Source organism: Xiphophorus couchianus, chromosome 24 (assembly GCF_001444195.1).
Source record: "Xiphophorus couchianus chromosome 24, X_couchianus-1.0, whole genome shotgun sequence".
NCBI classification, from domain to species: domain Eukaryota; kingdom Metazoa; phylum Chordata; class Actinopteri; order Cyprinodontiformes; family Poeciliidae; genus Xiphophorus; species Xiphophorus couchianus.
Window position 1 is genome coordinate 16,340,652 of NC_040251.1, and position 12,873 is coordinate 16,353,524.

General features: G+C 39.3%; 5 protein-coding genes across 7 annotated transcripts in view; 3 read left to right on the plus strand and 2 right to left on the minus strand.

Moving 5' to 3' along the window:
- The window catches only part of LOC114140903 (uncharacterized), a 1,158,965-nt gene that overhangs the window by 138,420 nt on the left and 1,007,672 nt on the right, over positions 1–12,873 (minus strand).
- Positions 207–7,675, minus strand: fbxo7 (F-box protein 7). Of its 3 annotated transcripts, none has more exons than XM_028011237.1 (10): positions 7,574–7,675; positions 5,929–6,051; positions 5,631–5,838; positions 4,510–4,728; positions 4,297–4,441; positions 4,076–4,159; positions 3,324–3,419; positions 3,074–3,250; positions 2,841–2,881; positions 207–1,206 (listed from the first exon to the last, which is right to left on the minus strand). In XM_028011237.1, coding segments are annotated over exons 1-10 (1,398 nt in total). In that variant the 5' UTR covers positions 7,576–7,675; the 3' UTR covers positions 207–903. The 3 variants fall into 3 exon arrangements, with proteins under 3 accessions (XP_027867038.1, XP_027867039.1, XP_027867040.1); XM_028011238.1 differs by having other exon boundaries at positions 7,487–7,658; XM_028011239.1 differs by lacking the exon at positions 7,574–7,675 and having other exon boundaries at positions 5,631–5,720.
- On the plus strand, positions 9,160–10,347 carry LOC114140930 (histone H1-like). The gene has a single exon (XM_028011277.1). It carries the CDS (start codon positions 9,487–9,489, stop codon positions 10,228–10,230), a length of 744 nt encoding a protein of 247 aa, XP_027867078.1. The 5' UTR covers positions 9,160–9,486; the 3' UTR covers positions 10,231–10,347.
- On the plus strand, positions 11,022–11,935 carry LOC114140936 (histone H3). Its single transcript, XM_028011286.1, has one exon. The coding sequence runs from the start codon at positions 11,063–11,065 to the stop codon at positions 11,471–11,473; it is 411 nt and encodes a 136-aa protein (XP_027867087.1). The 5' UTR covers positions 11,022–11,062; the 3' UTR covers positions 11,474–11,935.
- On the plus strand, positions 12,393–12,831 carry LOC114140942 (histone H2A). Its single transcript, XM_028011291.1, has one exon. It carries the CDS (start codon positions 12,423–12,425, stop codon positions 12,807–12,809), a length of 387 nt encoding a protein of 128 aa, XP_027867092.1. The 5' UTR covers positions 12,393–12,422; the 3' UTR covers positions 12,810–12,831.

Here is a 12,873-nt window from a genome sequence, read left to right on the forward strand (position 1 = left end):
TAAATGGAAAATTTAACCTTCATTTATGTGTTAAAGATACTTTTTGAAATTCTGATGTTTACTCTGAAAAATATGTCCGACAGAAAATATCCTGCTTTTTATGCCACTGTACGTTTATATATTTATGAAGGTAGTTAACACAGTTTGCAATAGAAAAACAAGGTAATGGTGACACCTGGTCATAATAAATCACTAAATATTTTTTCTTAGTGATTAGCCACTTAATTTATTCAAGTTATCAGCTGGAGAAACATGGAATAATCCTTTCAAGCTTGACTTTTGGTAGAGGAGATTGATTTTACAAAACAAACAGAATACATTTTTATAAATCCCACAATAAACTGACAAATGATCCATTGTGTGGTTTGTTCAATTTAAATTAATTTTATTAGAAGACGGTGCAAGTAAAAATACTTGGACTGATCTATTTTATTAAAGCTGCTAAGCCTCACACCTCTGAGCTGAATACTTAAAGGAAAAGTGTTACCACAAGAGAGCCTGAACACAAAACAAAGTTTTTAGTTTTCAATGATGAAAATAATATTTTCTTTATATAAATCGACCAAAAAAACGTTTGATTCTGTTTAGGAAGTTTAACTAAGCAGCAACCCCACCTTAGCTTGTGTTTCTGAGGCCTGCTCTCTCATTCATTTAGAGGAAGCATAAAGGCTGACTACTTGGAGAACATCCAAGTAGATTAGTTTTCAATGTTATTAATTTTTTTAAGTAAATTTTCTTTCATTTTTAGACATTTAGAGATTCATGTCGTTTTAGTGGAAACATTCAGATCTCTGAGATCTGAAATCCATTTTAAAGTATTTTCAAGTCTCACCTTTGGAGCTTCAGAACCAAACAGACTTTAATAAACGGTTTTGTTGTGTTTTTATTGTTCAGTTCTGGAATTCAGATGAATCCTCTCCGGATGTTTGCTGCTCTTCCTCCTGGTCTGCGGAAATCCAAACGGGGTTGTCCTGGATGTCCTGAGGGGATATCCACGAGCGGGCCGATGGGGTCGTAGCGAGGTCGCAGAAGGTTGCGTGGGAGGTTCGGTCGCTGGTCGTAGTCGCCACCGATGATCCCTGGCAGCGGAGGGAAGAGGGGACGGGGCACCGTGGTGATGATGTCACGTATGGGGAAGGGCGGCAGGGAGTAGGGACGAATGTGACGTTGTAAGTCTAAGCAGGCTTTGTAGGACTTTCTGTAAAGCTGTAAGGAAAAAAAAATGGAACAGAAAATTCATCAGGAATCCCACAGCGACATCTGATTATTTAGCAGTGGCGAATTGACTCTAACATAGCAAAATTAAACTTTAAATAAACATTTTGTGTTACAAGACAACTTTAAAGGAGGCCAATAATTTAGGCTCTTTGTCTAGATTAACAAAAAACTGTTGTCTCATTTTTTCAGGATAACTTGGCAAATATGAATGTTAATATTGTAGGGCTGTTGTAAAAGAATATCTTAGTAATCGAGTATTCTATAGCAGTGGTTCTCAAATGGGGGTACGTGTACCTCTGGGGGTACGTGGAGGTACTGCAGGGGGTACGTGAAGCTTTTCAAAATATCTTTAAAAAATCAGTAGGCTCCTCATAATAAGTCTTAGGAAAAATTATTTTGTAAAAAGTTCAATAAAATATAAATGTGTGTTCATGCACTGAATTTTATATTCAGTATTTAGTTTCAATATCCTTTAAAATAAAACGGTTTGACTGGTTTTATACCTTCCTGGTGGTCACCGTCTTCTGTTTTTCTTTTTTGTTTAACCATGCAATGTTTGCAATATGGATGTATTTGTCAGGTTCACTGATATAAGTTGTTTGGCTTTAATAAATCAGACAGTGATTTTACAGCACTGTACCTCTTTTTAATTCCAAAAATGTTTTGCCCGTGTCAGGGGGTACTTGACTAAAAATATATTTTTAAGGGGGTACATCACTGAAAAAAGTTTGAGAACCACTGGTCTATAGGATATTACAATTATACAATTAATCGAGTAATCCTCTCTCTCCTCCAACGGTAGAAAAGCTGTCGTACTCCAACCACGCATCGCGCAACACAATCTAACAATGCTCATTTGTCCCCCAAACCTATTAACCTTGTGAAAACGCCATTGCTGGACACTGGCTACAAACTGTTTGTGGACAATTTTTACACCAGTCCAAGCTGTTCCAAGACCTACTGCAGCAGAGGATCTGGGCGAGTGGCACCGGCATTGAGCAAATAGAAATAACTTTGGTAATTCTAACTAAGCTAAAACAAAAGTTTGCTCTGATTTAACTTCAGACAGTGAGGAAAAATGTGCATGACTTTTTAGTATGTAAACTTCTGGTTTCAACTGTAGGTGGCGCCATTTGTTGATGGAGAATTGACTGGAATGGAGCAAAAATGAAACTTTATAGGATGACGATTAATTTGAGCTCTTTTTTCTGCATCAAAATTATTGTTGGCTTTAGAAGCGTTATAAAACAGATAAATTAAAAAAAGACGTATAATGGATGCATATTTTATTTGCATTAACATTGGTATAAATATAAGTAAAACTGGATCAGTATTAATTTTACATGTAAATTCATATTGGTGGATCAGTAGATATAACGTAGGACATTCTGGCATCAAAGCTGGAGTAATTTGACATTATGAGTTCATGTTTAAGATAAGAAAAAACTTTTGGAGAGCTATTTATTATATTGTTTTAATTTTTAAAGTTATGTACGTTAAATGAAGGCTTAATGTTATAAGAGATCCGGACAAAAAGATAATTTTTCAAGCTCCCAGCACAAATGTTCATTTCAGAAGAATTTAGCAGACGTGAGAAAAATGTTTGCTGCAGAGTTTCTCACCTGTTTCCAGTCTGTCTCTCTGGGTAGCTCGGTATCTGGACCTCAAAAAAAATATATGCTAGAATCAGATAAATTGAATTGTATAAATAATTTCAGCTAACTCAAGAGTTAGCATAGCTAACCGTTACAGCAACAGGATTTCTTCACCTGAACAAACTGAAGTTTTATTCTGAACTAAAGAGCAGAAATAAAAACTACAGTTTCAGTTTAGACTTCTGGTTCTGACGTCTTACTAGAGAAGTCCCGGAGGTACAGATGTTTCCAGAGGGTGGAGTCAGATGTGGCGGCGTTGAAGTGGCAGCTGGCGGCCGACAGTCTGACCAGGGAGCGGACGTCCAGCAGGCGGAGGACCCGGAGCAGCAGCTCAGGAGGGAGAGCCTGCAGACCGAACGCCACCGGCAGCGCCATCGCTGGGAAAACACACCGCCACCGTCACTTTCTATCAGCACAACTCAAGGCTGTGCAGAGTTCAGCTCTGCTTACCTTCTCTTGCAGCAGCGATCAGCGGGTACGCCAGCTGGTCTTTGAAGATTCGGGAAAGTTTCTTCAGATTCTTGAAGGCCGCGGCTGCATTTTCTCCTGAATAAAAGCAGAGAAGGTCAAGCAGGGACAGCTGGTCAGAAACAGCTGAGATCTTCTAATATATAACTGAACAAACTTGTCATTCAAACTCTAGCATTGTCTCATTTTATTAGGTCCTCTGTTGTTTGGTCCAATATATCACAATATTAAAAATTACCACTGGTGGAAAACAAAGCAGAACTAAAATGCGGTGTTAGGACAAATGTTACTAAAATGCAAACATTTTCTAAATAATATTACAATAAAAACTAGGTATGCACCAATTCATGTTTTTCACTTCCTATACCGACACCTGAGGTTTAGTATCGGCCGACATGATCAGGTACAGAAAAACTGCTGAATTGATTTAAAATGTTCCTTTTTTTAAACACAGACATAAATGTACTGAATTACAAATTTATCTGGTAACTTTGCTCCAATGCAGCACATTTACATAAAGAAACTGAAACGGACAAAAACAATGTAACAAACTGTAAAAACATTTCAAATGGTTCAGAAAGTGCAATTAGTATTTCTAAAAATAATGTAAAATAAATAAAACAGAAAGACGTTGCTTTTTTTGTAAATGTAGTCTATTTTGTTATGTAATCGGAGCCCAGCATTCTGTTAATGCTAAGGAGAATCTGAATCAACATACAGAACCTCGGCTGTACCTGGCCAATCTTCAGTCACGTAGCTGGACGTCTTCAGCAGCAGCTTCTGAGTCGTGTCGATGGTTTCAGGAACCTTCAGAACCGCTGCAAAGAACAAGCAGAAGATAAAACAAAATGGGTTGGTCAGAATTCAGGTCAAATGTTTATGATTATAGACTAAAACCAAAAGCAAATGATCTGAGGCTGAATCAGCTAAAACAGGAGCAGAAGAGTGAAGTTACCGTTAAGGACCAGCAGGGGGCCCATGCCCACGGCCACCACCGACACCAGACTGTTTTCACATAAAGGATGGGTGTACTGCAGCCTGTAGACTCCACCCACAGACCTCCACCCTGCAGGCATCTCCCCAGGCTTCAGCTCGCTGCCCTGAACACAAAGCAGATCCAGCTGTGATCCACAGGAAGCAGAAGGACCAACGTGTTCCACAGCCTCACCTGAGAGGAGAAGCCAGTCTCCAGCATGAGGAGATGCGCTGCCACCAAGATGGCGTCGTTGGGGCTGCTGGTCTGGGCCGTGTGGTAGAGCAGCTCCAGGGACAGAGGAGCCTCACCGGCCTCAGCCTCGCTGCACAGCATGGGCTCCCAGACAGGGGGCGCTGCTGAACAACTCTGCATTTTGCAGGCCTGCAGCGGGTGAGGGCTGCTGCTGCTGTCCTGCAACAGAACCAGAACAAAACCGTCAGGTTGGATCCAAATAAAGTATTATTTCCTAAATTGGGAAAATCATCTGAATATGGATACTGAAGTGAGAAATGAGTCAGAGTCATTTTCACAGCTGATGCTCTAGATATATAAAATAATCCGTCACACTGAAGCAGTGGAAACGTTTGTACTCATTCCTTGATTTTCAAATTCAGGTGAAACAAAAAATTATCTTAGTAATTGATTAATCAATTATTTTGACAATTAATCAAATAATCGGAAAAAAATTAGCACATTGTGCAGATTTTTCATTGCACCACTTACGTTTATTTTATACGGTATTAAATACATTTTAGCCTAAAATAAAATATCATAGCATTTGTTTAGTTGTAGCTTGATTATTTGAGCCAAAGGATGCATCGGCAGTTAAAAAATAAATACTGCGGCTTAATTTCTGCTATTTATATGTTGTTCTTTTAGCAAATAGCCTGTCTGTATGTTGAAGTTAATGAATAACTAATTACTAAATTAGTTGACGATTATTACAAAAATTTATTTATCATGAATTAATCTGATTAATCATTTCAGCCCTAATTTCTAAAAGAAAATAAAACCAAATTGAAGTTTTACTGGCTGCTCAAAGCTCTGATGCAGATAGTTTGCTGGAAGCCAAAAATGCTGATTCCAGAGCTTCACCTGAACGCTTCATGGACCAACCACTTTTATTTTCCCGCAGTTTGTTGATGAAAACTGAGATGACGCTGGAGTTAGTGAGGGTTGTGAACGCAGATTTAGAAACTGAAATGTAACACTTTGGATGTCGTTTGGAGGAGAACTGTCACTCTACATCAAACTCATGAAATGAGTTTGGATTATTCTGCCAGAATTCCCCAGTCTACTCAATATAATCTCACCTGGCTAGTGGTCCCATTGGTAACCTCCTGGCTGTTTGTTTCTGTGGAGCTCGTGGTCCTTTCTGAGGTTGCCATGGCAGCAGGTGCCGGCTGCGGCAGAAGGACACAGATCAGATCCCCAGAAACGATTCCACAGGATGACAGAGTCTGACCGGATTCCGAGAGGAGCTCTGAGCCGTTCAGAGACAAACTGAACTCTGTGTCGGCGCTGAGCAGAGACAGACACAAAGATCAAACTCAGCACACATGCCTTCATCTGTATGCGCCTTTCCAGGGAGAAAGTAAAGTAAAGCCTGACCTGAGTTCATGATCGGACAGCAGCGTCTGCTTGATGAAATCCGAGAGTTCCTGCAGGGTGGGCTCCTCGCCTGGTAAGTCCACCCTGCTGGTCTGCCGGTTGATCCGAACCCGCAGCTTCATCCTGAGGACAGAAAACAGGCATCACACTTTGTGTCGCAGCCTTTCGTTCCAAAAAAGCCAAAAATTCCAATAAAGGCTGTGGGTGGTAACAGGTGGTTTGGGATTTGTACGCACTTTCGAATTGATTTATTTATTGTAAAAGTAGAAATAAAATAATTACCAAAAAAGGTCTTGTAACTTAGTTGAAATGAAAAATAATCTCAATTTAAGACATTTACCAAACAATCCACCCAGCACCAAGCACTCAGTGTGTTCTTAATTACTCAAATTGGTGGGCGGGTCTAACAATTAACAACGTAATCTAAACAATTCTAAATATAAAAATTAATTACAAATTTTGATTCTAAATTAACTTAAATATATTCTAACTACCCAAAGAACAAAACGAAATTGGTAGAAATGATAAACTACAAAACTTTAGCATAAATGGCCACAACATTTTGCATTTACTCTGCTGCATCCAGTAGTGCTTTCTCATATGGGCGAAGTGGCATTGTTTGACAAGTAGTGCAATTTATTTAATGGTGTCACTCAGTTTTAGTTTAACTCTGAAGCTAAAAATCAACATCTGATTAACAACAACACATTTTAATGGCACAAACAAAAAAAATGCAAACCAAATAAAGCAAGTGGCTTTGCAACATGGAGAGTTGAAGACTTGAGATTCAGTATTACTAACAGAGATTATCTGTAAATATAACTGTAAACTTACAAAGTGAAACATTTTAATTCGACCTGGAAACTGACAGGAAGCCAGCAGAGAAAAGCTGAGTCTGCATAAACTCATCATGCAGGGACGAATGTTTTCATTACACTTAAAGGTCAGATATACTAATAAATATTATCATATTCAGAGTTCTTGACCACAAACCCCCAATAAAATAAGCAGGTCCCCTAATTCTACTTAAAAAAAATTACGTGATCAGCTTTAAACAAATTTATAACAAATCTTTTCATACCAACAGTCTTTTTTAGGATATTCTGGACCCAAAACATCAACGATCTAAAAGCAATAAAGCTGCTGAATTTATAAATTAGACCCTCGAAACAAAAGGAAGCTCTGAGAAGTTTGAGACAAACATTATTTACACATAATTGCTTTTTCACTGTAAGGAAAACTGTGTAGCATTTTTTATTGTAGTCCTGAATCGTAACTGGTGGTCTGACTTATTTAATTTCTGATGCGTCACTCTCGTTTTGTTTTGCTCTTTTTCCACACATTTTACTTCCTGTTGACAATGAACAGCTTTCAATTGACAGAAAACGGTAACGTACACTGCCGTCATTATTCAATGACATTCACACAAAACAAATGTTGTTAAATTAATCGTAATAGAAAACTGTTCTAGAAATTAGCTGGTTTTTGTTTCGTTTCTGGAAGTTAGCAACGTTTTATTCACGTCGCTACGTAACAACAGTTTAGACTTTTATCTAACCTTGTTAGTTGACTGGTTGGTTAATTAAACCACCCGTTTGCATCCAGACTGCAGCACAAGGTCAAAGATAACCAGAAAAAAACTCACATTATGTTCTAACGGGCAAATTTTCGGTAGATTTCATCTCGTTTCTTTGGTGACTAACATTACCGGAAATCCCGCATAAAGAAGCTTCCGCTTTGGATTTTCAAAATAAAAGCCAAAAGTCAAAACTGCTTTGGGAAATATCGTAAAATTCAAGTTGTTTTTTTAAAATTTGACTATAAATGTTCTAATTAAAAGATGTTTGAATTTAATTGTAATATATATATTTTTATTTTTTATAGGTTATAGGTTATTGATTCTTCCTCAGCCTCTGGAGCAATAGTTTTCTTTATACTCTGGGAAAAATTATGATGCCCTAAACCAGCGATTTTCCCCAGAAGAAAAGTAATGTTTAAAATTAGTGGACCATAAGGCATGCTGGATAGTGACTCCACCAAAGCAACATTTAATTTGTGGTAAATGCGTTTTTCATAGAATTCTATAATTAAAAACTAAAACATAGTCTTACCCTAATAACATAACCTCCAGTTCCAGAGGCAACATAGTCATAATAATACAACTGTATACATTTTTAAGCAGCTTTAACTTTGTCATGCCAGGGAAATAAGAGCCACAATTTGCTAAAATAATTTTTATAATGCTGTTTAATGACACAAAGACGTTTGCTTTGTCTACATAAAAACTGGTATCGTGTTAAAGAAGAAACAGGTTTCCAGGCAAATAACGGGATATTCTGAATGTCCTTTGTTTGTTTAGAACTATAAACTTCACATTATTGCAAATGAATAATTAAATCCTCAATATGTCACAGTAAGGAAAATATTAAACCAAACACAAGTGAGTTACCATCCCAGCATGTCTTGACGAGTTGTATTTGTTTGATTTTGTGCCCATTTTAAAACTCCAAGCGTCACTGAAATTCATGTAGAATACACTGAATGCTGTTCATAACATTTGTTTGCATGTTCAATTTTAAAACATTTCAGAAGATGTTCACATCTTAGCAAGAAGTCAATTTCTGTGAGTGCAAGGCTTTAAACTGTTTTAATCATAAACAGCACATCTGAAATTAAATAAAGAGCATTTTTAAAAAAGACCAAGCCTGATATTCTTAGAATAAAGGTAGAATCCCTTTCAGCCCCCCAAAAAAGCACCTACAAAGATTAAAAGTAATTAAATGATCTGAACATCCAGAACACACCAGCCTGATACTACTAAGTTTGTGCAGCAGAGTTATAATAATCTTAATTAGGCTGGTGTATTGGTATGATTAGGTTATTAATATTTAAATTCTTCATTGTCCCTTATTCTGATCAATTGCCATCAAATTTATGTTAAAATATGAGACTTTATTAATAAACTACAGACAAGATCCCAAAACCTTGCTGAATTAGAAGAAACAGAGGGAAACTGTAACATGTACATAAAGTAAAACCTAATTTATGGAAGAGATAAAAAGATTAAATCACAAACACTGCTTTGGTGCACTTCTTTATGGAGAAGAGCTAATATCGTACTCAAAAGTCACCAGTTTTCATCAAATATTTAATGAAACAAGCAATCTGTTCCAGCAGACACATTAAAGACACGAATCCTAATTTGTGTGTTTATTTCCGGCAAATAAATCCCTTTTAATTACTCATCAAATCGCACAATTACAATTATTTTTCTGTTATTTTATTTTCACATGCCTCTGCTAACGGAGGCATCCTAAATATACTCCATACAAACTTATTTTAGTTGTTTTGTAGAATGAAATGTAGAAAAAACTCCCCATCAGCTGTAGTAAATCATCGCGTATCTAAGAGGTTTGAAGGTTCCTGGGAACAAAATAAAATACAAATATGACCCTAGTCTAGAGATAAATCACTTCTCTTTCTGTTACAGTAACATTTATGACAAAAAAATATAGTTGGCAAAGATTTAAGGCCTAAAACGTGACGAAGAAAACACAAATGGAGACGCTTTTAAGGCGGCTGCAGACTAGCCGACTGAGTTGTCTCTTCACGGTTCTCATGGATGTTATAAGTTCCGCCTCGCACTCGAGGATCCATCATTTTCTGAGAATCATGGCAGAAGTAGCTCCAGCACCCGCACCGGCTAAAGCTCCGGCTAAAGCTCCGGCTAAAGCCCCGAAGAAGAAGTCCGGTACCAAGGCTAAAAAAGATGGACCCAGTCTCGCTAAACTCATCGTGGCCGCCGTGGCCGAGTCCAAAGAGCGCAAGGGGATGTCTGTGGCGGCGCTCAAAAAGATCCTGGCCGGGAAAGGCGTCGATGTGGCCAAGGCCAACAAGCGCATCAACACCGCCGTTACCAAGCTTGTGACGAAGGGAACTCTTAGTCAAACTAAGGGGACCGGAGCATCCGGGTCCTTCAAGCTCGCTAAGAAGGAGCCCACAGCCGCCAAACCGGCCAAGAAGGTGGTGAAGAAGAAGGCTCCCGCCAAGGCAAAGAAACCAGCCGCCAAGAAGGCCACAACACCCAAGAAACCCGCCGCTAAGAAAGCAGCAGCCAAGAAATCTCCGAAGAAGGCAGCGGCCAAGAAATCTCCGAAAAAGGCAGCGGCCAAGAAATCTCCGAAAAAGGTGGTAAAAAAGAGCCCTAAAAAGCCCGCCGCTAAGAAGCCAAAGGCTGCTAAGAAGCCTGCAGCCAAGAAAACGGGAGCCAAAAAACCCGCAGCGAAGAAGGCCAAGAAGTAAACAACTTTTCTCCTCCAACCACTGCTTAAGGCACCAAAGGCTCTTTTCAGAGCCACCACTTATACAAATTAAGACATGACTCCCAACAAGCATCGAAACAATCACGGTTCATAAAATACTAGAAATGATTCAACTACCTCCAATTATAACCACATCAATACAGTAAGTGTATTAACACTAGTATAGAGCTTCACACTGAATTCAGTCACTCACTTTAACATGATGCAGAAACATTCAGAATTAAACTTAATGACTCTCCCTGTCAACCTTCAGTGAGGTACGTTTTCAGTAAAAATTTTATATTAAATCTTTTTATTTATTTATTTTTACATTGTAACAAGGACTTGAATAACTGAAATTAGCAATTTAGTGAGGATGTTTAAATTTATATTTAATATTGAAACTATACCAGAAAGAATGCTGACTATCTCGCACAAAAGAAATAGAAGTAACAAGAGATTTCACTTTTAGGTATGAATCAAAATCTCATGATATAAAGCCGGTGTTGCGGTGAGCCATAGACAAGTTCCTGAATTTCTAAAACAATATTTACTAGATATTGTAAGAATCTATTAATAGAAATTCAAGCCTTTACTTTTTTAAAACACCCGTCCTTTTCTTCCCCCATCCCCTCGAGGTCCGTCACAAGACTCTCGCGCCTTATTTTGAAATTTCAAATTCAACCAATAGCTGAGACAGATTTGTTTCACTACGTCAGCAATTTGAACCAATCAGAAGTGTCCTCGCGCCGCCAGTCTCTTTATAAACCCCTGCTGCAGACTACGGAATTTATCTCTTCAGTCTAAAACGCGAAGAAACATACTGAACCGCGATGGCCAGAACCAAGCAGACCGCTCGTAAATCCACCGGAGGAAAGGCTCCCAGGAAGCAGCTGGCAACCAAAGCTGCCCGTAAGAGCGCCCCAGCTACCGGCGGAGTTAAGAAGCCTCACCGTTACAGGCCCGGCACCGTGGCTCTGCGAGAGATCCGCCGCTACCAGAAATCCACCGAGCTGCTGATCCGCAAGCTGCCCTTCCAGCGCCTGGTCAGGGAGATCGCTCAGGATTTCAAGACCGACCTGCGCTTCCAGAGCTCCGCCGTCATGGCTCTGCAGGAGGCCAGCGAGGCTTACCTGGTGGGTCTCTTTGAGGACACCAACCTGTGCGCCATCCACGCCAAGAGGGTCACCATCATGCCTAAAGACATCCAGCTGGCCCGCCGTATCCGCGGAGAGAGGGCTTAAATGACATCAATATAAGTTACACCCAACGGCTCTTTTAAGAGCCACCTAAATGCATCTAAAGAGCTATTCCCTTAATATTCAATCAGTATGAATCAAGCTTAATTACACCTTTTTAAATGTCTTTGAAACTGAATTCAAAATTCTTTCAGAGTTACTGATCTGTTCAGGTTTCACATAGCACCTTGAATACAGAAATAGTTGTCAGTTCCTTCAAAACTTTAGCTTGTATTAAGGTGTGTACTTAAATGGCAGATCTGTGATGTCAGATGACACGGGTTGCTGTTATCACGCTCACCATCATATATATAATACACAATGTTATTGCTGTGCATAAATATACCTCATTCAAAATACCTGTAACTGTCGTATCTTTTCGTTTTTACTTTTTAAATTGTGGAGTGCTTTTGTTCAGGTGGCGTGTCTTTCTAAGTGTTTTCCTGAACAATTAAAGTGGTTTGACTGAATTTGAGAATTTTCACTAAATAAGATATCATTTTAGTTTTATAGCTTAATAAAATATTAGAGTACAATTTGTAATGGTCAAATCTGTATACAGAACGTTGCCAAAATAAAAACAGAACTTTAAACAAAATAATCACATTAATTTGGCCTTTACACAATTTATTAAATGTCACTAAAATACCTCATACAGATTTATTTTTTATGACCAAAACATGCACCACTGAAGTAAGCAAGTACTTTTTCATGTATTAAAATGATAATGTAAATTATATCAAGTCACTTTAGCATGAGTTTCGGTAGATCCTATCCGCTGCTGAGCAGAAATCACAAGTCTGCAGTGCGGAAACTTGACGTAGGGCATTCTGATTGGACGACTTCTCTTCTGCCCACACTTAACCAATCAGCGGAGAGATAGTGTGTATAAATACTGCTGGCCGCTGGAGCGACATTATTTCTCCTTGAAACTAGAAGAACAAAACCTAACAAGATGTCTGGACGTGGAAAGACCGGCGGCAAAGCCAGAGCTAAGGCCAAGACCCGCTCATCCCGTGCGGGGCTCCAGTTCCCAGTGGGCCGTGTTCACAGGCTGCTGAGGAAAGGAAACTACGCCGAGCGCGTCGGCGCCGGAGCTCCAGTCTATCTGGCGGCGGTGCTCGAGTATCTGACCGCTGAGATCCTGGAGCTGGCTGGAAACGCTGCCCGCGATAACAAGAAGACCAGGATCATCCCCCGTCACCTGCAGCTGGCCGTCCGTAACGACGAGGAGCTCAACAAGCTGCTGGGTGGAGTCACCATCGCTCAGGGTGGTGTTCTCCCCAACATCCAGGCTGTCCTGCTGCCCAAGAAAACCGAGAAAGCAGCCAAGGCCAAGTAAACCGTTACAGTTTCAAAACTACAAACCCAACGGCTCTTTTAAGAGCCACCCACATCTATCTCAA